This window comes from Heliconius melpomene, chromosome 20 (genome assembly GCF_056956725.1).
Source record: "Heliconius melpomene rosina isolate 202511_hmr_F chromosome 20, ASM5695672v1, whole genome shotgun sequence".
Taxonomy (NCBI): Eukaryota; Metazoa; Arthropoda; class Insecta; order Lepidoptera; family Nymphalidae; genus Heliconius; species Heliconius melpomene.
The window spans coordinates 1,783,667-1,805,409 of record NC_140408.1 but is presented as its reverse complement, the minus strand read 5'-3'; the positions used below and the strand labels follow the sequence as shown (position 1 = coordinate 1,805,409).

Sequence of the window (21,743 nt, the reverse complement as noted above, 5' to 3'; positions counted from 1 at the left end):
GCGCTTCTTCGGCTCCTGGTGTCGGTGGGCGCTGCGTGCGGCCCTGGGTGCCTGGCCTGGGGAAGGCGAGGCGGCTGGTGCGGGCGTCGATCCCGCGAGGCACGGCGCGCCAGGTTGCGCCGCGGAGAGAGAGGGCTCCCTCGACGTGGTCCCATGGTCCATTGCCTGCACGGGTACGCCGTACAGCGCAGTGGAGCGCGGGGGCCGGGTGCCGCTGGTTGCGGCGGTGGCTGCGGCCGCAGCAGGGGACGCTTGTGTCCCCGCACGCGGCGGCTGGTGGCTGCTCATTCCTATGAGCACGGGAGGCGGCAGCAGTTGACTGTCCTCACAACCCTTCTGCCCATCTCGGTCCGGGCAGGGAGTCCAAGGGGAAGGGGTTCCCCTCCGCACAGGCCAGTGCGGGCGAAGTTCCTCCTTATTTGGTCACAAATAAGGTGAGAGCTTCTTGGTGTGGTCCTCGGGTTCGGGTGAGCTTGCTTCGGTCCGGTCTTCTTCTGGTAGTGATGAGTACTTGATCCTAAGCAGGTGACAGTAAGGCTGATCAGATAGGGAATTTCCTCGTACCGGACTATTTACGCTTTCACACTAACAGGTCGATAGCGCGATTCAGAAAAACCACGAACATGTATAGCGTCATCTAGCGGCAGACTTTCGAAACTAAAACCTTATAAATAAAACCGTTTAAAAAAAATATACGTCTAAGTTCTTTATATTGTCGTCAATCCAGTCCGCTCGACGGCCGCCGTCTTACAGTCGTCGACTTCCTCACAGGCAGCACAGAGCTTGCACCTAAATAAAGTAGAGTACCCTTTTCCTTCCGAAATGTCCGAAAGTGATATCACAATAATTTAAGTGTACAATTTAAATATTTAAAAAGCAAAGTATTATAAATGAAAGAAAATGTTAAAAAATCACACACTCATTTATTAAATAAATTTCATTATTGTAAACACGAGTTATTCAGTTCTTTTAACATAATTTTAAAAAATCACAAGTTTCGCCATTTTTTCATTCTATTACCCATATACTATATACATAAAAAAAACATTTTTGCTTAGAATCCGTTTTAATTGTATTCGTTCTAAATTAATGCTACAACGCCATCTATTGGTAAGTAACAGTTAAATGTAAAAAATGAGTAGAAACCTTTTAACTGGATTAATATATTCCTCATATTTGAATATCCGGATAATCGAATGTATGAATATAACGTATGTACATTTTTATGGTAATTCTCTGTTGGCCATTATGAATATAAAATAATTATTGAATTTTCGTCTTTCCGTTTTAATAGTGTTTCAAACATTTTTATAAGTCTTTCAATTCATATATTAAAATAACTCAAGATATTTTTTTTTATTTGAAACATATCTATCTAATTATTTATTTATACATACGTATTTTAAAAGTAAAATTTCAGTGACCATTTAATACCGTGTTCATTTGTTTAACCTGATTAAATTGTTCCGAATACTCGGTATATAAACGCTGCCATTTTGGTTGCCTTACGAGCATCGTCAGCATTTCTTCTAACATATCGTGTTTTTTTATACCCTGGAAATAAGTTTACTTATTATTTATTTTTTTGTGTTATCTGCGAAATTATTTAGAAATATATCTATATCTATGCTTATAATAAAATCGTAACGGATCGGTGTTTGTACATCAAAGATATATAAGAAAAAATGTTATTAATGGAAATTAATAACGTAATAAAATCATAATATTAATAATGATAGTTAATATATTACCAAAATAGCGTTCTGCCATTTCTTAGGTGTTGATGTACAATGACTTGGTCCGAGCATATCATCCAATATATTACGCAATTCATCTTCAGTACCTGAAAAAATACAAAATACGTATATTTCATTTCTTTGCTGTATCTGCTGTATTATTAATAATTGACGCGATAACAAAACCTTTCAGAATTTCAGACATAATTTACATTCACAAAATTATATTATTCGCAAAGTTATATTTTTAAAGTAGTATGTAGTATCATGGGGTAAACACCCACGAACACTACCAAAATAATTCAGGACCCCAAAAAAATTATCAATGCTATTAAGACGAAGTACGAGCTACGTTAAAAAAAACTAAAATAAAAAACGTATATACTCAAATATTTACCTTTAAATTTAAACTATTAGCAAAAAATATATATTCTAAACATTTTGTTTCTTCATAAAACATACCATGCTGTATAAGATGATCGAACAGCGCGTTAATCCAGTGTCTGTAGTCCGCCACCAGCCGCAGGTGTAGGCAGGCAGCCACCTGCGCCTCCAGCCAGCTGCGAGTAGCCGCTGACATCGGTTTTGAGGGACTGTAAGAAAAAAAAAATTAATACTATAGTTATAATGTATACATTTTGATAGAGATGCACAAGCGTGTGAAATGCTACAGGTTTTGGGTTCGATTTTCTGCTCGAGAAGAAAAAAATATATTTTCATTTCCTTGCTCTGGTAGCACACGCAATGTCTCCAAAATTCAGCAGAAAAGGGAGAAAACGGAAGTGTCTCCATGTGAACAGAGTATATTAGAGAATGGAGTGTCTTAACACTAGATGGCAGAGGGCCCATCTTGGTATAAGCGGGATACAGCGTCAAGCTAAAAAAAAGATGAATAGGTGAAAGAATATTTTTTTTGCTGTCGACTTTCGGATAATTTTTTTATAAAATATTGTAGATATAAGCTTAAGTATATTTTTATTTTATTTCAAATATGTGTGTATATAATTATTTTTACCCATGTGTCCGCATTGGCAGTGAGTGGAAGCCTGGTGCACCTCGTCTCGCTACCAAAGGTACTGCACCACCACCGGCCCTCCTTAGAGGATCTCCTGAACTCGACCACACGACCCTGAATATACAAATCTTATAAATTAACTAACTTTTACCTAAGGCTTCATCCGCGTGAACAATGTTGAAAAAAAAATATTGATATATCTATACTATTATACAGGTGACGAGTTTGTTCTATTGAACCCACTAATCTCATGAAGTGCTGGTTCAAAATGAACAAATATTTTTTTGTTCGATAATCCATTTATTGAGAGGGCTATATTAGGCTATTTATATTATAAGTTAATAATATTCATAACATTATGTTTCACCAGAAAATGCTTGTATTTTAAATAAACAAAATGTGATTACTTTCATACTCACCAAGCACACAATTTCTTGCAATAAATATAATTTTTGCCATTACTTAATGATACCATGGGATTGCTGTTGTCCACTAGAGAGCAATTAGTTGCAGTTACTGCAAAGAAAACCATTAAATAAATTAAAATAATAATTAATTAAGGAGTAAAGAAGCGAGATGATATAAGAGTTCTATTTAAATAAGAAATAAATCATAAATTTCACACAAAAATTAAAATTGGTTTATTTATATATTAATAAAAAGTTGAATTCCGATAAAACTTCCGACCATTTGTACTTCCGAGAGGCGCAGGTTTAAGTCTCTACATTCAAATTATATAGTTATATACGTTTTCTAATGAAATGTGAAATAATACTTTAAATGTAGTTAAAAAAACAATGTTAAAACGATTTTGATTAGAAAATGTATTCAATATTATAACAATATACCGCCATGACTGAGAAGGTTCCTGAAGCACAGTGGTTGTAGCACGCAGGTTGCCGTTGCCAGGTTCCACATAGCGAGTTCGGCTCCCGTCGTTATCACTGTCAGTATATCGCCGGTGAGATTCATTTTTGCTGCTTGTGATTTTAATGCTAGAATTGAAAAAACAGTTTAAGAATATTTTATAAATAATTCAAATTCAAAATTCAAATTCAAAATTCAAATTCAAAATTCAAATTCAAAATATACTTTATTCAAATAAACTTATAATAAGCACTTTTGAATCGTCGAATGAACATATGAACAAAAAGCTACCACCGGTTCGGAAGGCAGTTCTGCTGAGAAGAGCCGGCAAGAAACTCAACAGTTGCTCTTTTCAAAATCAATGGTACAATCACAATCTGTTACATTAGTTGGCAGCTATGCTGCATTACATTCAATAGACATTAATTCCATACATGTTTGTCCTCTAAGTATTCTTGAACAGTGTAATAAGCTTTACTCGTCAGAATTTTTTTTACTGATATTTTAAATTTTGGAAGTGGCAAATCTAGAATACACTGCGGAATTTTATTATATACACGTATACTCAGACCCATAAAAGATTTATTAACTTTTTGGAGGCGAAAACTAGGAATAACAATCTTATCTTTATTTCTCGTTCCTATCGTATGATTGTCACTATGTTTACTATGACAATGTATATTTTGTCGGACAAAGAGAATATTATAGTATATAAATTGGGAAGCAACTGTAAGAATACCTGCATCTTTGAAAACATCTCGTAGAGAATCTCGCGCTCTTAGTTTATAAATATATCTCACGGCTCTTTTTTGGAGAATAAATATTGAATTTATGTCTGAAGCACTGCCCCATAGCAGCATTCCATAAGATAAAATACTATGGAAATAGCTATAGTAGACTAGTCGGGCAGTGTCAACGTCCGTCATTTGTCTTACTTTTTTAATTGCGAACGCGGCAGAGCTGAGTTTATCCGCAAGTGCTTCCAGATGAGCGTTCCACTGGAGTTTGGAATCTATAGTTACACCTAAGAAAATAGCTGATTCCGACAAATTGAGAGTTTCTCCTTTAATTAGTAGACTAAAATTATGTTTTTTAACATTTTGTAAAGCAAACTCAATACATTTAGTTTTTTTAGCATTTAACATTAGATTATTAACATCAAACCAACGAAGAATATGCGATAATGCGCTATTCACATCGTCATAGTTTATTTTATTTCTGTCAACGTCCGCGAAAAGTACAATATCACATAGGTTCTTCACATAAAAAGGTAGATCGTTAATATAAAGAAGAAATAAAAGGGGACCAAGAATGGATCCTTGTGGAACGCCCATCTTTAGAGGAGATCCAGATGATTTTACATTATTTATACTAACCTTCTGGATTCTTTGGTTTAAATATGAGGCAATAAGCTCAAGGGCAGTATCCTGTATACCATAATGTTTTAGTTTCAACAACAGAGTTACATGGTCTACGCAATCAAAGGCTTTGGATAAGTCACAAAACACTCCAATTGCATTTTGTGACCTCTCCCATGCGTCATAAATGTGCTTTAGGAGGCACCCGCATCCGTAGTGGACTTGCCTTTAGTGAAACCATATTGCTCACTATGGAAACAATTGTTAATATTTAAGAAAACTGTGAGCTGGTTGAACATTATTTTTTCAAATATTTTACTTAAGGATGGCAAAACAGAAATCGGTCTGTAATTTCCAGGCTCAGATCTATCTCCACTTTTGTAAAGCGGCACTATTTTGCTATATTTCATTAAATCAGGAAAAGTACCGGATTCTACACAATTGTTAAAAATTAAAGCAAGGTAAGGAGCAATATTAGGTATAATTGAATTAAAAACTTTAACAGACATGCCCCATAAGTCACCAGTTTTCTTTAAATTAAGGCTTTTAAAAGTTTTGACAATTTCATCTCGTGACCCATTTTTAAACACAAAATTTTGTCTACAACTATTTACATGGGTTTTTAGTATTGATTCTGCTTCCGAAGGAGATGATGGCAGTGAACGTGTTACTTCAGTTGATATATCAGAAAAAAAATTTGAAAAGTATTTGCCACTTCTAAATCTGAATTTAAGATTATATTAACTTTTAATTTAATAGGTTCACTGACAGCTCTGGATCTCCCAGTTACAGTAGTAATAGCATCCCATGTAGCTTTAATTTTATTATTAGAGTTCAAAATTTTTGCTCTTATATGCATAGACTTAGCCCGGACACATACCTTTTTAAATATTTTTGAATAATTTCTAACTTTTAATAAGAACTCCGGATCTTGTCTCCATTTCCTCATATTATATAATTCGTATAGTTTGTTTCTGCTTCGGTATATACCAACAGTTGCCCAGTCGCTAAAAGTTAACTTCGAGTTTTTATATATTTGTTTAACTTTAAAAATGTTATCAAACTCTGTAGAGAGTAAATTAAAAACTTTACAATATAGCTGATTCGGATTTAATCCGGTTATTTCTAAGTTTGCAATTTTTTCACTCACTCTATTATTAAAAAGATTAATTTTATTTTCAGTAATTGGTCTAATTGATATTTGTTTACGTTCTGCGACTGTTTCATCTATTACCGAGAACATTTGACCACAATGATCCGAGCTTAGATTAGTAATAATTTGTTTTTCTACAGTCTCACAATGACAAAAAACATTATCTATACAAGTAGCGGACGTATTCGTTATACGAGTTGGTTCAAAGAACATATTAAACAAATTAAAAGATTTAAATAAGTTTACAAGACGGAGGCTTAATGATGTCGCCTGTATTATATCTATATTAAAGTCTCCGCATATGATTAAAGATTTACTATTGGAACTCAAATTATTCAGAACATCCTCCATTTTTTCTTCAAATACTTCAAAACTACCTGAGGGGGGTCGATACACGCATACTATAATATGTCTATTGAATTCAACGCAGGACAATTCAATGGAGCGTTCGTCGGAGAGAGCTACTATATCTGGTCGCGATTTACAGCGTATGTCATTTCTTACTAATATAAGCGAACCACCGCGGATGGCCTTCTCTCTAACGAACGAACTTGACAATTTATAGTTTTCAATATTTACTGTATTGTTACATCTCGAGATCCAGTGCTCAGTTATACACATTATATGTATATTAAATTTTTTTAGAAACAATTCTAGTTCCGGTTCTTTGCCTCCTAAGCCTTGTATATTTTGGTGTACAATATTCAATGTAAATGGCCTAGGTGTTGTCTTATTATCTAGTTTAAACTGGAACTTATTATGTCATTATTATTTTTTAATGAAAAATTATTATTACAAACTATTTCCTTTGTTATACAATGTATAACAGGGTTTCGAATATTATATGCTACTAAAGTAGCAATTTGTTTTTTAAAATATAAGGGTAGATACAATGTATCTTCTGTCAACTTACAACTATTATAAATGAACTTATTTAAATCTAAATAAAAAATCGCGTCACTATATATTCGCGTCATAATATGATAAATCAGTTATTTATTTTTGAATTGGTTTTTTGTTAAACATAATTTATAGGATATTTTAATAGTTTTTGAAATTATTACATTATTATTTTTTTAAGTGTAATTATAGTGAAAAAAACTATTCCCTTTATTATACTGTGTATTACACAGCCACATGTTAACTAATTAAACTTATATATAATTATTACTGACTAACGACCCGTTTGCGGATTCACTTGCCCATACAAACAGACATAAAGTATAAAAACAATTGTTTTGGGTTTTATCACATTGTTAAATGCCTCCAATAACAACTTTTCTTATATATTTTCCATGTTCCACGCTGATCAGATACAATATTATATATTATAAATTTTAAATTTTGTATATCATAATCACTTCGTCTACTCCCGTTATATACTGTCGCGTAAATATTGTATTGATAATTTTTGATAAACGCGACATTTAAAGAATTTGCTTTAAAATTTATGAAGATTGAGAAATACAAAGTTTTTATTACAATTATTTTAACTGTATATATTAATTATGTGTACGTTACCGATATGCGGCATGACGCGCTGTGGCGGGCGCGCGAGGCGCCACGCGTGCAGGCCCGCGTCCGCGCACGACACGCACGCCCAGCGCGCGTCGCACGCTATGCACGTCACCGCGGAACCTGAAAACATTCATTAATATGTAGTTAACAAGTAATTTTTATAATAAGTATCATTCTTTATTAGTATTATTTATATGTTTAGAAAATGTGTTTCTTTTTATAGTAACGGGACACGTGGTAGTGGTAAACGTTTTAATCACTTACTAAATCATACATTCTTAATAAGCTACATAAAAATTATTATATCAATTAAATATTTCAATTTTCAAACATTAATAATATTTTTAATCAGCTTTACGGGAGCTTTACTCTGAGGGAGCAGGAGAGGCTGAGGGAACATAGTGTTATATACACTCCATTCCCATTTTCTGCAGAATTGTTTTCCGCCGAATGTCGGAACTCAACACGCAGTATCTCTAGAATTACATTATAACTTAAATAAATATTTTATTTGGAAATCTAAAGTGGAAATCTAACCCACAACCCGTAGCGCTTACAGTCACACACTTGTGCCCCTGTGCCTCGATTGAACTCACAAATAATAATGTATTTTTAGAAAACCGATATAAACAAACAATACCTAGGTAAGTTTCCCAAACTGGATCATTTGACACAGAATTATTAGGGATCAGCTCCAACCTCGACAATGTTCTATAGAACATATTTGACGTTTTATTTACAACCTGAAGATAGAAAAAAAAACAGTTTGTACATATAGTTTAGTTTCCTAACTGTATGATTCAGAAAAAGATGATTCAGATTTAGCTTCATGCTGTATTCCGTACATAGCAGAAGACAGAGTAAATCTGGAAACGTGTTAAAACACACCCTGTCGTGCTTAGTCACACACTTGTATGGCTGCATATATTTGTTTAAATAAATATCTTCGCTCTAGTACAACAAACACTTTCTCCAGTCAACATGTGATATCTCTATATTAGATATTAGGTGTTGATCTTTTTTAAGTCTCTTCGGAAAATATTGTCTTTGTCTACAGTAGAGTCAACTTGAACTTATCTGCGGATTGCTGCGCACATAAAATTTTTCGATTTCTTTAATTTTTTATTATTTGCTACTTTAAGTGAACGAAAACAACAACGCAACATTTCAGAAAGTCCAATTTCAACCCAATTTTCCTTTTCATTCTATAAAATACTCACTTAAGTGAAATAAAACTTGATGTAATAGAAAAAATATCAAACCTGCAATCTAAACAACCCTGCAGCCCGCACTACTGGACCGGCTGTGCCCAGGGCGGGGGCGGGCAGCAGGGGGAGTTGAGGAGAGTGATGGACTGTACCCTCTTCCGGGGGACAGGGTCTTTTGGCCTGGAGTTCTTCCAACTTGGGCCCGGGTAGGGAAGACGCTGTACGTTTGCGTAGACGTTGATCTAAACCGCTGTGGATTGATATTATTTGTGAGCAATTGTTAGTACATTTTTTTAGGTTCACGCTGTGTCCCGCACGTAGAGGAAGCAAAAGTGCATCTTGTGTTAAGACACTTCGCACCGATTAAAACACGTTTCTCACCATCCGCCGAATTCTAAAGATGCATGTTGAATGTTAAATATTTCATTCCCTCTAGAGGGAATCGAACCCACAACCTTCACGTTAACAGTAGCACGCAAGTGTCCATGCGCCGTGGATTTCTCTATTATTAATATAATAATTAACATTTCATTTCACTATTGTATTTTGGCTTAGCGGTGAAAATACTTGATCGGTGTCTAAGAGGACCAGGTATAAATCAAAAATGTTGTATACATTTTCTAAAAAGTAATTACTTAAATACAGGAAATTAAAAATGTAAAAAAAATATTGTCATCATATTTTCTACAATATATACTTAAAAAATAATAAAAAAAATATAATTTCATGAAATATAACAACCTAAATCTACAGCAGGTTCAAACACCATTTACAAAAAGAAATCTTAAAAAAATTAATAAAAAATAATACAAACTCACTTATCATTCTTAATGCTGCTAATGGCGTGATTGCTGACATTAGGATGTATCACTATATCGTCGCGCCTCTCTACGCGTATACGAGATTTACTTTGTGACGATGTACTGAAACAGCTCTCTGTGGCCGGCTGGGAGCCAAGTGATTCGCTGGGAAATAAAAAAATATATATTTGGTTTTTTAGTAGGATAGGCAGAGAGAACCTAGTGTTAAGATACTACACCGCTTTCGGTTCGAATTAGAAATATTGTCTGTTAAATCGTGTAAGTTAATGGCAGCGATTAGTCTTGCGAGAGTAAGAAGTGAAAAATAATTCATTGCGAGGATCCTACTCCCAATCATCTCCCACAGCCAGACGCGTCCTTGAACGAATTTTATTTTTACTTAAAATAATTAATCAAAAAATTTAACATAATTGTTATAGAAATTAATTACATTATACAATAATTACATTTATGGTTATTAATTATATAGTTATTGTATAGTGTTAACATATATTGTTAATAGTTTTTTTATATTTCTGACTAATAATTAATTATTTATTACCGAAGATATATTTTTTAAATGTCTGCGTATTCCTCGCGAAATGCTGAAATAAATAAAATAGTATACATATCGGTCAATCGATGTATACGGTCCCCTTACTGTAGTTGCTTGTTAATTTCTGCTACATTTAAAATTTTAATACATAATATTTTTCACAAATAGCCAATATTTTTCAAAACTAAATCTACATATGATATATTTTAAAGTCATACTTAGCATCAGATCCGGTGAGTGGTATAAAAACCGGCGTTATTCTCCGCTTGCCGTCTGACGTGCGGGTCTCTATCTGTCTGTCCATTGGCCGCAACGGAGTCGACGTCGCCGTCTGTACTAGTTGTAACTGAGGTGAGACACATATGTGTCCATTATTTTAAATATATTTGAGGCCAATGTGAGGGCGCAGGGGCACAAAATGTGACTGTTAACGCGACTAACCAATCGAATCCAAGTGGGTGTCGATCCCAAGACCATCGCGTATGTAATTAAATAGCTTTCAACAACTTCATAAATTAATTAATTTATTAACAAAAAACAAAACATACCTGTAAAGGCTCTGGTTTCAGTACTAATTCTTCTTTTGGTGTCTCCTTTTTCTTTTCTTCTTGTTTTTCTCTTGCTATAAGAATTTCTGGACATTCCACTAGCAGGCTAGAAATTTCCCCACCAGATTCATTTATAAATGATTTGCCATATATTTTCTTATATAATTTGTTCTGTAAAATATATAAAACAAAATATTAAACGAAAGAATATTGGAACTGTGATTTTGTTTTAAATTTTGTTTCAAAATAAGGGCAAATATTAAAATGTTAAAGCACGGTAAATAGATTTTTTTTATTAATATGTAAGATAATATATTCTATAATTATATCATTTTGTATATTAAAAGTATATATATTTTTTTATAATATATAAAAAACATATACCTTTTCTTCAATAGTAAGTGGCGCCCCCAACTCTTCATTTGTAAACTGTATACATGCGACTGTGCCATCTGTACTACATGCTAGAAGATTTAAGCCTAAAAAATATTTAAAAATATATTTAATATAAAAAATATATTTTTGAAATATGATAACACTTTTATGATTGTATAATAATGGTTATAGATTCTTTCCTTATCAGGAGAACAAGAAAGAGAAAAATTTGTCTTTGAACACTTTTCCCCGAATTTTCTACGTATTACGTGTTGTGTATCAAAACTTAATTTCGCACATTTCCGCGTTAGAGCGAGAAAAATGAAAATAATAAATATTCCCCTGAGTGGTTTGTGCGTGATGAGTGAATGAGTTACAATTAGTCTCAATTCATACTATTTAAAAAATCTAATCAACTTCACGCTGTATCCCACGCACAGTATCCACGGTAAACTCCAAAATTAACACATTTTACATGCTATGTTATATAGGTTTAATCGATTTAATGAGATTTCAAGAAGTTATAAACTAATAAATATAATATAAAAAGAATAGATACCATCAGAGCTCCAAGATAAATCCAAAACGCTATCTTCGAAAAGATTCCTTATAACTACCAAGGGTCTTTTCAAAGAAGTAAGCCAGATAGACAGTACCCTATCCCTAGACCCAACAGCAGCACAACAGCATTTCTTATCTTTCTTTACAAATATATTACTGTTGAAGCGCTGAAAATATTCAATAAGGTGTTAGTATTTAATAGAACAAATTTAATTTAATAGACCTAATAAAAGATATTGAGTGGTGAATACCAACTCTCAACATTGCGTTTTGTCTTATTAGGACCCTTAAGATAGATCTTAGTGAATTGAGGATAGTTTACAAATATGGGTATTGTTAAAATGGCCCCGACCAGAGAGACCAGAGAGTAGGGATTGAACCTATATCTTTTCTTTAATTTTTGCCGATTTTTAAAGACAATATATAATAATAAGCGAAAAAAAATGGCGAGAAACTGTGGCAAGAATACCAAAAGCCAAAAACGTGATTACATGATGACCACGACCGCTCTGGACCGTAACGATTGAGAAAAAGAGAAGATAATAAGCAAGTTATCATATGTAACTTGTGCTCTATCGTACAAGACAAATAGAAATATAGAAAAGAGAAAAAAAATATATTTTAAATTATATAATAACACCTACTACAGTCAAAGATTAATAATAACTAAAGAATACTCTGAACACATCGTTAAGCAAAGCCGATACTCAAAAAAAAAATGTATGTCGAGATTAACAAAACACTATAAACACAGAGTAAAAAACAACACTCACGACACAAATTACAGCTTTCTCATGGCCAACGAAATCCTTATCGCACTTCCAGCTTTCCCTTTCAACGACCCTCGCAGTGGGACCGTCACCGTTCATTGCATGGGCTGATAATACATATTGACCGTCTGGTGACCAGGATAAACGGAGTACGTGGGTTGTACCTGAGAGTGAAAAAGGTTAAAGCAAATTATTTTTCATTTTAAGAATTCTAATTTGTTAATATTCTGTTTGGATCAGAGATATTTATTATTTAAATGAACAATTTTATTCTGTATGGATAAACAAAACCATATAGATTGGTTTAAGTTGATTGGTATAAGTGGTTGTCAATAAAGTTGGTTACAATTAGTCTTCTTCTTCTTAAAGTGCCTCTCCAACTAGTGAAGGTTGGCAGTCAACTTCGCATACTTGGTCCTGTCCCTAGCCAAATGAATTAAATCTACAGCGTTTTTAATTCCAGTCCATTCTTTGATGTTCCTTAGCCATGACTTTCTTCTACCGCCGGTTTTCCTTTTCCCAGAAACTTTTCCCATTATTATAGTTTGCAGAAGTTTGTATCGATCATGTTGTAGGGAACATTACTTATTCTAAATTAATATTATTACATTTACTAAAATCATCCGCACGCAGCGCATTGGAACAATTCAAACCTGTTCCGAGTTTTTTGTTATGCGTGCCGTAGGCTGCTAGTCAAGACCGCCACGTTTAAAGACGCTTGCGACATTCACTTGTGTATCCATTGCTCTCTTAGCTTGCATTCAATTTTCAACCTTAACTTCTTGCTATTACGTGCTAGTTTGTTTAGCTTGTATTTTCTATTGGTATTTATTTAAATTTCTTTATTTCCTTCTGTGATTATTTTCTCTTCACGTATCTGTGCGTTAAATAAATTTGGACAATTTCTCCATAAAATTTGGATCTTTAATTTTACTCATTTAGTGTAAAATAAATATTAGATAATATTAAATAGTGGTATCACATCTCAACCGCTATATTGGTGACCCCTAAATTGGTGAGCACTACAATAAATAGGTTAACAAAAATACGTTTACTGCTGGCAAGAAGATTTAAAACGGCAAGAGGCCATTTTGACGACCTTGGCAAGTGACCTCTGATACAAGATGGAGGACGCGACTACATCCAACGTGTGCAGAATTGGCGTGCGTATTCCACCATTCTGGCCCGAAGAACCAGCCCTTTGGTTTTCACAAATTGAAGGTCAGTTTGCTTTATCTAATATAACAAGTGATACTACAAAATTTTATTACGTTGCCGCTCAGTTAGATAATGAATTTGCTGTCGAGGTGAAGGATATTATCATTTCTCCTCCCGAGACGGATAAATACATCACTCTTAAAACGCAACTGATTAAAAGATTGTCTGCGTCTCAAGAAAAGAAAGTGATGCAGTTGCTGAGGCACGAGCAGCTAGGTGATCGCAAGCCATCACAGTTTCTGCGATACATGCAAGATCTTGCGGGTTCATCTGTCCCCAAGGATTTTTTAAAAACATTATGGTCGAGTAGGTTACCACAAAACATTCAAACGGTTATAGCTTCACAGCCTGATCTGCCTATCGAAAAATTAGCTGACCTGGCAGACAAGGTGCATGAGATAGCACCCTCATCACCACAGGTCGCAAGCACATCTGCGATGGCCACACCCCCTGCATCCTCCATGTTGGAAGAAATGGCCAAGCAGATCCAACTCCTGACCAAGCAGGTATCGGAACTCTCGACCCAGGTACGTCACAACTCGGTCTCATCAAAATTTAAAGAGCGTTCCCGGAGCCATTCCAGACATCGCAGGAAGTCGACTACCCGGCAAAAGTGTTGGTACCATTTTAAATTTGGTTCAAATGCTAAAAAATGTGTGCAGCCATGTAATTACGGAGAGTCAGAAAACTCTCTGGGCAGCCGGAAGTAGCGGCCAACGTCTGCCCTTTACCTACAGGCCGTCTTTTCATTACCGACCGTATTTCAAAAATGCTTTTCCTCATTGATACTGGCTCGGATCTCTGCGTTTTTCCACGGTTGGCTACCAAGGCGCCCTGTACCAAGACAAAGTATGAACTCATGGCGGCGAACGGTACAGTCATTCATACTTACGGTCCTACATTGTTACACTTAGACCTAGGACTAAAGCGTACTTTTACCTGGAAATTTACCATCGCTGATGTTTCAAAGCCCATTATCGGCGTAGATTTTTTGATATTTTACAATCTTCTTGTAGATTGCAGATGTCAGCGACTCGTCGATGGAAATACCACTCTGTCAGTGCAAGCAATAAAAGAAAATATCTCCGATGACCTTGCGTCAGTCAAAGCCATTTCGGGAGAATCAAAATACCATCAGCTGCTTCATGAGTTTCCAGAGGTAACGAGACCATCAGGTACGTCTTCCTTACCTAAGCATACTACCGTGCATTACATCAAAACCATTCCTGGACCACCGGTTACCAGTAGACCTCGTCGTTTAGACCCAGTTAGACTGAAAGCAGCCAAAAAAGAATTTGACGATATGCTGTCACAGGGAACTGCCCGCTCCTCTAACAGTTCGTGGTCTTCCGCTCTGCACTTAGTTAAGAAGAAGGACGACGGATGGAGACCATGTGGTGATTATAGGGCACTCAATGCTCGCACAGTACCTGACAGGTATCCGATACGCCATATCCAGGATTTTTCCTACCAACTCTCTGGTTGTACAGTATTTTCAACTATCGATCTAGTCAAGGCGTACAATCAAATACCAGTACACGTCAATGATATCCACAAAACAGCCATTACAACTCCTTTTGGACTTTTCGAGTTTCCGTACATGACCTTCGGACTGCGCAATGCAGCACAAACTTTTCAAAGGTTCATGGACGAAGTGCTACGTGATTTTGATGACTTTTGTTTTGGTTACTTAGACGACATTTTGGTATTTTCCAGTTCTGAAGAACAACATCAGCGCCACATCAGACTACTCTTCACCAGGCTCAAAGAGTATGGTGTTTTGATAAACACATCCAAGTGTGTCTTCGGGCAGCGACAGGTAAAATTTCTTGGTTGCCTAGTGTCAGATTCTGGGACTCAACCTTTAGAGACGAACGTAAAGAGCATACAGGAGTGCAATGTGCCGAAAACTGCTAAGGAATTACGACGTTTCCTCGGTATGTTCAATTTTTATCGGCGTTTTATTCCCGACGCCGCAAATGTCCAAGCACCATTAGATGCTGCGCTTCTAGGACCTAAGATGAAAGGAGCTAAGCCGATCACTATGACACCGGAGATGATGGAAGCCTTTCAAAAATGTAAGACTTGTTTATCTCAAGCCACATTACTGGCTCACCCAGATCCTTCTGCAGAGCTAGCTATTGCCACTGATGCTTCTGATGTCGGAATTGGAGCAGTTCTTCAACAACGTGTTAATAACGTATGGCAACCTCTTGGTTTCTTTTCTAAAAAATTAACATCTGCGCAGAAGAAGTATAGTCCTTACGACAGAGAACTGTTAGCCATTTATGAAGCCATTAAATATTTTCGACACATGGTTGAGGCTCGAAACTTCGTGATTCACACGGATCATAAACCTCTAACATATGCATTCAACATTAACAGGGAGAAATGCTCACCGCGCCAATATCGGTACTTTGATTATATTTCTCAGTTCACAACTTTTATTCAATACTTACCAGGACGTTTGAACGTAGTGGCTGATACTCTATCACGACTGGAAGAGGTGAGTCGATCTATTGATTACCAGGCTCTAGCACTTGCTCAAGATACTGATCCTGAACTGCTAGGTCTGCTTCAAAAAGGCTCATCGTTAAAACTGGCTAAGGTAGATTTGCCAGACTCTAACCATAAGTTATACTGTGACGTATCAATGTCTTCTCCGCGCCCGTTCATTACTGAGAAGTTTCGCCGACAAGTTTTTGAAATTTTACACAGCTTGAGCCATCCTGGTAGGACAGCTACAGTGCGGCTGGTTACACAGAGATTCGTATGGCCAGGGATTCGCAAAGACTGTAGAGAGTGGACACGAGAGTGTATACTTTGTCAAAAGAGCAAAGTTCACCGTCATACCCTTGCTCCCTTATCCTCAATTCCAACTCCTACATCGAGGTTTGCACACATCCACCTCGACATCGTCGGACCTTTAACTGTTTCGTCTGATTTCAGATATTGCCTTACTGTCATCGACCGTTTCACACGATGGCCTGAGGCATTCCCACTTAAGGACATCACAGCTGATTCCTGTGCTGCCGCTCTTCTCTCTGGTTGGATAGCAAGATTTGGTTGCCCTCTTCGAATTACAACCGATAGGGGTCGGCAATTCGAGTCGCATCTCTTCAAGGCACTATCAGCCATGGTTGGTGCACATCACTTTACGACTACTTCGTATCATCCAGCTTCCAACGGCTTGATCGAGAGACTCCATCGGCAGCTGAAGGCAGCTATCATGTGCCATCCCTCTTCGACCTGGACGGAAGCACTTCCCTTAGTGCTGCTGGGCATCCGTAGCGCTTGGAAGGATGACATTCAGGCTTCAGCGGCTGAGCTGGTCTACGGGGAGCCCCTTCGACTTCCAGGGCAATTTCTGGCACCCTCAGAAGACTACGGGACTGCAGATATCACAAATCTGGTCACTCGTCTTCGTGCTGGTATGGCACGACTCTCACCGAAGCCCACGTCATGGCATAGGACAGGTCCTTTTTATATGCCAGCTGACCTGGCAGAGGCAACACATGTTTTTTTACGGCAGGACCACGTCCGCAAACCACTGGAACCACCTTATGCAGGCCCATACAAGGTTCTCAAGAGGACTCCTAAATATTTCAAAATAGACATATGTGGTAAGCCTAATAACGTTAGTGTGGACAGGATCAAGCCCGCATATGTTACGCGAGAGGCCGTTCCTGCATCAAAGAGGATAATAACAGCACCAAAGGCTATCTCTCAATCTGACGTGGAGCAGACACTTGAGAGGCGGACAAGAAGCGGAAGAAGAGTCAAGTTTCCAGACTACTATCGCCCTTAACCAGGTCTCTGGGGGGGAGTACTGTAGGGAACATTACTTATTCTAAATTAATATTATTACATTTACTAAAATCATCCGCACGCAGCGCATTGGAACAATTCAAACCTGTTCCGAGTTTTTTGTTATGCGTGCCGTAGGCTGCTAGTCAAGATCGCCACGTTTAAAGAGTCGGCTAGAATCGCTTGCGACATTCACTTGTGTATCCATTGCTCTCTTAGCTTGCATTCAATTTTCAACCTTAACTTCTTGCTATTACGTGCTAGTTTGTTTAGCTTGTATTTTCTATTGGTATTTATTTAAATTTCTTTATTTCCTTCTGTGATTATTTTCTCTTCACGTATCTGTGCGTTAAATAAATTTGGACAATTTCTCCATAAAATTTGGATCTTTAATTTTACTCATTTAGTGTAAAATAAATATTAGATAATATTAAATAGTGGTATCACATCTCAACCGCTATAATGTCTACATACATGCCCTAGATATGCAACTTTATGCTGTTTAACGGTTTGCAAAAGCTTACGTTTTTGGTCAACTTGGCGTAGTACTTCGTCATTAGATATTTTATCTATCCAAGAAATCCTGAGAACCCGTCTATATGCCCACATTTCAAAGGCTTCTATACGTTTTCTAAGATCCTCTCTAATAGTCCAAGACTCGCATCCGTATAGAACCATCGCATACGTACACGTAATGGGATTTTGATGTTTTTGTTACAGAGTACTTTTTTCATCTTCTCAAAAGAACTCCGGGCAATTTCAATACGAGTTTTTATTTCTACTTCACTGTCCCACTTCTGCGTTAACCATGTTCCTAGATATTTAAATTTATCCACCTGTTCGACTCTTTGGCCTGCCACAAATAAGGTATAGTGAGGGTTACCTTTAGTGGAGATAGTCAGGAATTTCGTTTTAGTGACATTAATCCTCAGACCCGCCTCGACGCTGCTTTCGTTAACTCGATTTACCATTTCTTGTAGTTCGGCCGCTGATGAAGCTATGAGGACTGTGTCATCAGCATATCTCAAGTTATTAATACGGTATCCGTTGATTTTGACACCATATGATAAATCTTCGAGAGCTTCGGTCATAATCCTTTCCGAGTAGATGTTAAAAAGAGTAGGCGATAAAATACATCCCTGTCGAACTCCTCTTTCGATGCTGATTTCATGAGTTTCTTCTCCTTCTACTCTGACTGTTGCGATTTGATTAAAGTACAGATTTTGTATAATGCGGATGTCTTTTTTGTCCAGTCCAATATTATTTAAAATTTCTAGTAGGCGGCTGTGTTTTACTCGATCGAAAGCTTTCTCGTAATCTATAAAACAAAGAAAAACATCTTGTTGCATATCTCTGCACTTCTGCACCAAAACCTGCAACGCAAATAAGGCTTCCCTCGTGCCAAGTCCAGTTCTGAATCCGAATTGAGTATCGCCAAGCTGTTGATCACATTTTATTCTTATTCTTTCATGAATAAGTGATAAGAAAAGTTTTAAGACATGGCTCATGACACTGATCAGCCTAAAGTCTCCACACTTTCGTGCGGTTTTACTTTTGGGAAACGCGACAAAAGTTGATTTCAGCCAATCCTCTGGTATATGACCGGTGTCGTAAATTTGGTTAAAGATTTTCACCAAAACTGTGACGTGTTCTTCATCAATAAGTTTTAAAACGTCAATGAAAACGTTATCGGGCCCCACGGCTTTTCCATTTTTAGCTCGTCGAAGCATTTTTACGACTTCATCCTTTAAGAATGGGTAGTCAGGGTTACATAGATGTTCTAATGTATGTACTGTAAGCTTCCTCGAGCTGTCCGCAAATAAGCTTTGAATATATTGTTCCCATAGAGCCTTCTTTTTGGCCATTACAATTAGTAGATTAATGTGAAACCGTATCTCTTCCATCAAAGAATTGTACTGATCCAGCAGTATTAAAAACAAAAGGGGAGCAGCATATGGGAATTTTCATAGATTGTTTGTATTTTATATATGAAATAAAGCATTTCAAAAAATAAAATAATGTTTTTTTGTTAATAACTAAGTAAACCCACTACAAGCAATGTCTCCAGAATTCGGCCGAAGCTGGGGGAACAGAAGAGGAGGGAGTATCTAAACACTAGTTTCTCAGGTTCTCTCTACTCGCAACATATAATAGGTGTTATTTGATTGGTATTATATAAGCTTGTATTTGTCTTTTACAAGAAGTAGATTCACTAAGTGACACAAATCAGAGAATTGAATATCTTGCTAAGTTGCAGGAAAAAAACATGAAGCTGATTATTTTTCATTTAATAGTATAATAACTCAGTAACTGAAATGATACTCACCTCCACAATTTTCAAATGGATCTGTTATAACTGTTCTAGATGCCCAGTCCTCTGTATTCCATACTCTTAAAGATTTATCATCTGATTGAGAGGCTAAATATTTTCCCACCTTAAAATAATAAAACATTATTAAATATATGTGAATTGTTAACAATATTCAGTATATATAATTATAATATGTAAACCACAATAAAGTGAAGAAAAAAGTTAAGTTCAATAACTCTTGTTGTGGATTAATTTCCCACTGAGGTAAATGAATTATTTCCATTTCAATGCTTTCATAAGCAGAGAGTGAGGGTTCTCAATATGAAGATTTTTTTTAGTCATAGTGCAGCATTAAATTATACCACCTATACAGTGTTTTGAGGAGAGGATAGGCAGGCAGTCCCCTACCTATTCTGCTATATATATGTGTGGTAAAGTGTAAGTAATAAAAAATATTTTCTAAAATTATATAAATTATTATTATAATTTATTGACAATTATTCATTTATTGCTTTGTATTTCTTGCAATTTAATTTACTTTGTAATATTATTAATTAAAAGACTTACAGGATCCCATGCCACTCCTTTTACAAGACCAGTATGGCCATTCAATACACAAACAATTTCAGGAAAATTTTCAGCATTCCAAACAATAATAGTATTGTCTACACTACAACTCGCTAGCCATCTATCTCTAGGTGACCAAGCTAGGTCCAGAACATCACCTAAAGTGAAGAAATTAAATTATATTATTAATTGGACAAGAGGCTGAAGTAACATCAGCAGTGATCCAATTGTAAATTCAAAGGTTGTGATTTTTTCAACATAGAATTAAGACAAAGGAAGACTCGACACTAAGGAGTTTTGCCACTCAACAACCAATGTGGTAAAATTTGGGCAGAAAGTGAAAAATTGAGATCTTAACCGTGTGAAATAACAATAACAGTAATAACAGTCTAAAAACTAGCAAAGTTGTTTTTATTTATAAGAGGCTAATAAATTTACAAAATGAATTTATTAAAATATAAGTAAAAATACCTGCATGTCCTCTTAAAGTTTTTAGGCAACGCCATGTCTCTGATTTGTTTTTACTTGTTGTACCTGCAACACCACTTAAGCACCAAACCATGACTAAACTGTCGTCACCTCCAGATGCCAAATAGTGACCATTATTACTCCATCGTACACAATTCACACAAGCTATTAATGAAAACATTTAATTTAAATAATTATATTAAATATTAGTTTAAAAGGTAAAACGGTATTTAAAAAAGTGTTTTAAAGAGCTTAACCTAAGTGATTATCCATTTGGCATAATAGTTTTGGAATATTTGGATCCAGTTCAACTTCTTCATATAAGACAGGGCTCAAGTTCCAGACCACCACCCTCCCGGAATTTTCTCCTTGCCCACCAGTGGCAAACCGATTGCCCAGTGGATGAATATCCACTGAAAATATTGGTTTATCTGAAAATAATAAATATTTGCATTATGTTGCACTAAAAAGGGAATAAAATCATATTACTCTTGATTTAACTCACAGTCATGATTTACCCAAGTAGGCTTACAGAGCCTCATTATTCAGATTTTAGATTATTTGTATAAAAACTAATTAGTGTGTTTCCACTATTATTTGTTGACATTCACTTTTGGCGAAAAAGCCCGGTAAATTAGTAAGTAAAATTATGTACTATAACATATACAATACAAATGTGTTATATTGTAAGTTACAACAGAATAATCTGATAACAACAACGAAGTATATATGATAGATATTAAAACAATATTTATATTTTATATTTAATGCCTAAAATAAGTTTGTTTAGAAATGTCACGAACACAGAGAAATCACAGAAATCACAGAATACATATACCCAAAGGAAATAACGCGACATTATAGAACACAGTGCATTTATATTTTATCTGTATCTTATATTGCTCTG

The 21,743-nt window shown here is 35.9% G+C and overlaps 2 protein-coding genes across 2 annotated transcripts; one reads left to right on the top strand and one right to left on the bottom strand.

The window, feature by feature from the left end:
* Positions 1 to 903: 903 nt before the first annotated feature.
* Positions 904 to 21,661, bottom strand: Hira (histone cell cycle regulator-like protein). The gene is made up of 20 exons (XM_085204808.1): positions 21,342 to 21,661; positions 21,094 to 21,267; positions 20,840 to 21,001; positions 20,369 to 20,526; positions 19,817 to 19,925; positions 12,469 to 12,629; positions 11,694 to 11,862; positions 11,144 to 11,238; positions 10,760 to 10,930; positions 10,430 to 10,557; positions 9,674 to 9,820; positions 8,910 to 9,105; positions 8,288 to 8,390; positions 7,651 to 7,767; positions 3,600 to 3,746; positions 3,171 to 3,267; positions 2,752 to 2,865; positions 2,199 to 2,329; positions 1,752 to 1,843; positions 904 to 1,554 (listed from the first exon to the last, which is right to left on the bottom strand). The coding sequence occupies exons 1-20, from the start codon at positions 21,376 to 21,378 to the stop codon at positions 1,417 to 1,419; spliced, it is 2,646 nt and encodes an 881-aa protein (XP_085060934.1). The 5' UTR covers positions 21,379 to 21,661; the 3' UTR covers positions 904 to 1,416.
* LOC146527472 (uncharacterized) lies at positions 13,505 to 14,393 on the top strand. Its single transcript, XM_085204935.1, has one exon. It carries the CDS (start codon positions 13,590 to 13,592, stop codon positions 14,391 to 14,393), a length of 804 nt encoding a protein of 267 aa, XP_085061061.1. The 5' UTR covers positions 13,505 to 13,589.
* Positions 21,662 to 21,743: the final 82 nt, after the last annotated feature.

What these genes read in the sequence shown, in the direction of transcription:
- LOC146527472 (XM_085204935.1), top strand. Translation starts at nt 13,590, where the DNA reads ATGGAGGACGCGACTACATCCAACGTGTGCAGAATTGGCGTGCGTATT.
- Hira (XM_085204808.1), bottom strand. Translation starts at nt 21,378, where the DNA reads ATGAGGCTCTGTAAGCCTACTTGGGTAAATCATGACT. An exon ending in AACTTTAAGAGGACATGCAG is followed by an intron (nt 20,527 to 20,839) that starts GTATTTTTACTT and finishes TCTTCACTTTAG; the next exon opens with GTGATGTTCTGGACCTAGCT. An exon ending in AATGGCAGAACGCTATTTTG is followed by an intron (nt 1,555 to 1,751) that starts GTAATATATTAA and finishes ACTTATTTCCAG; the next exon opens with GGTATAAAAAAACACGATAT.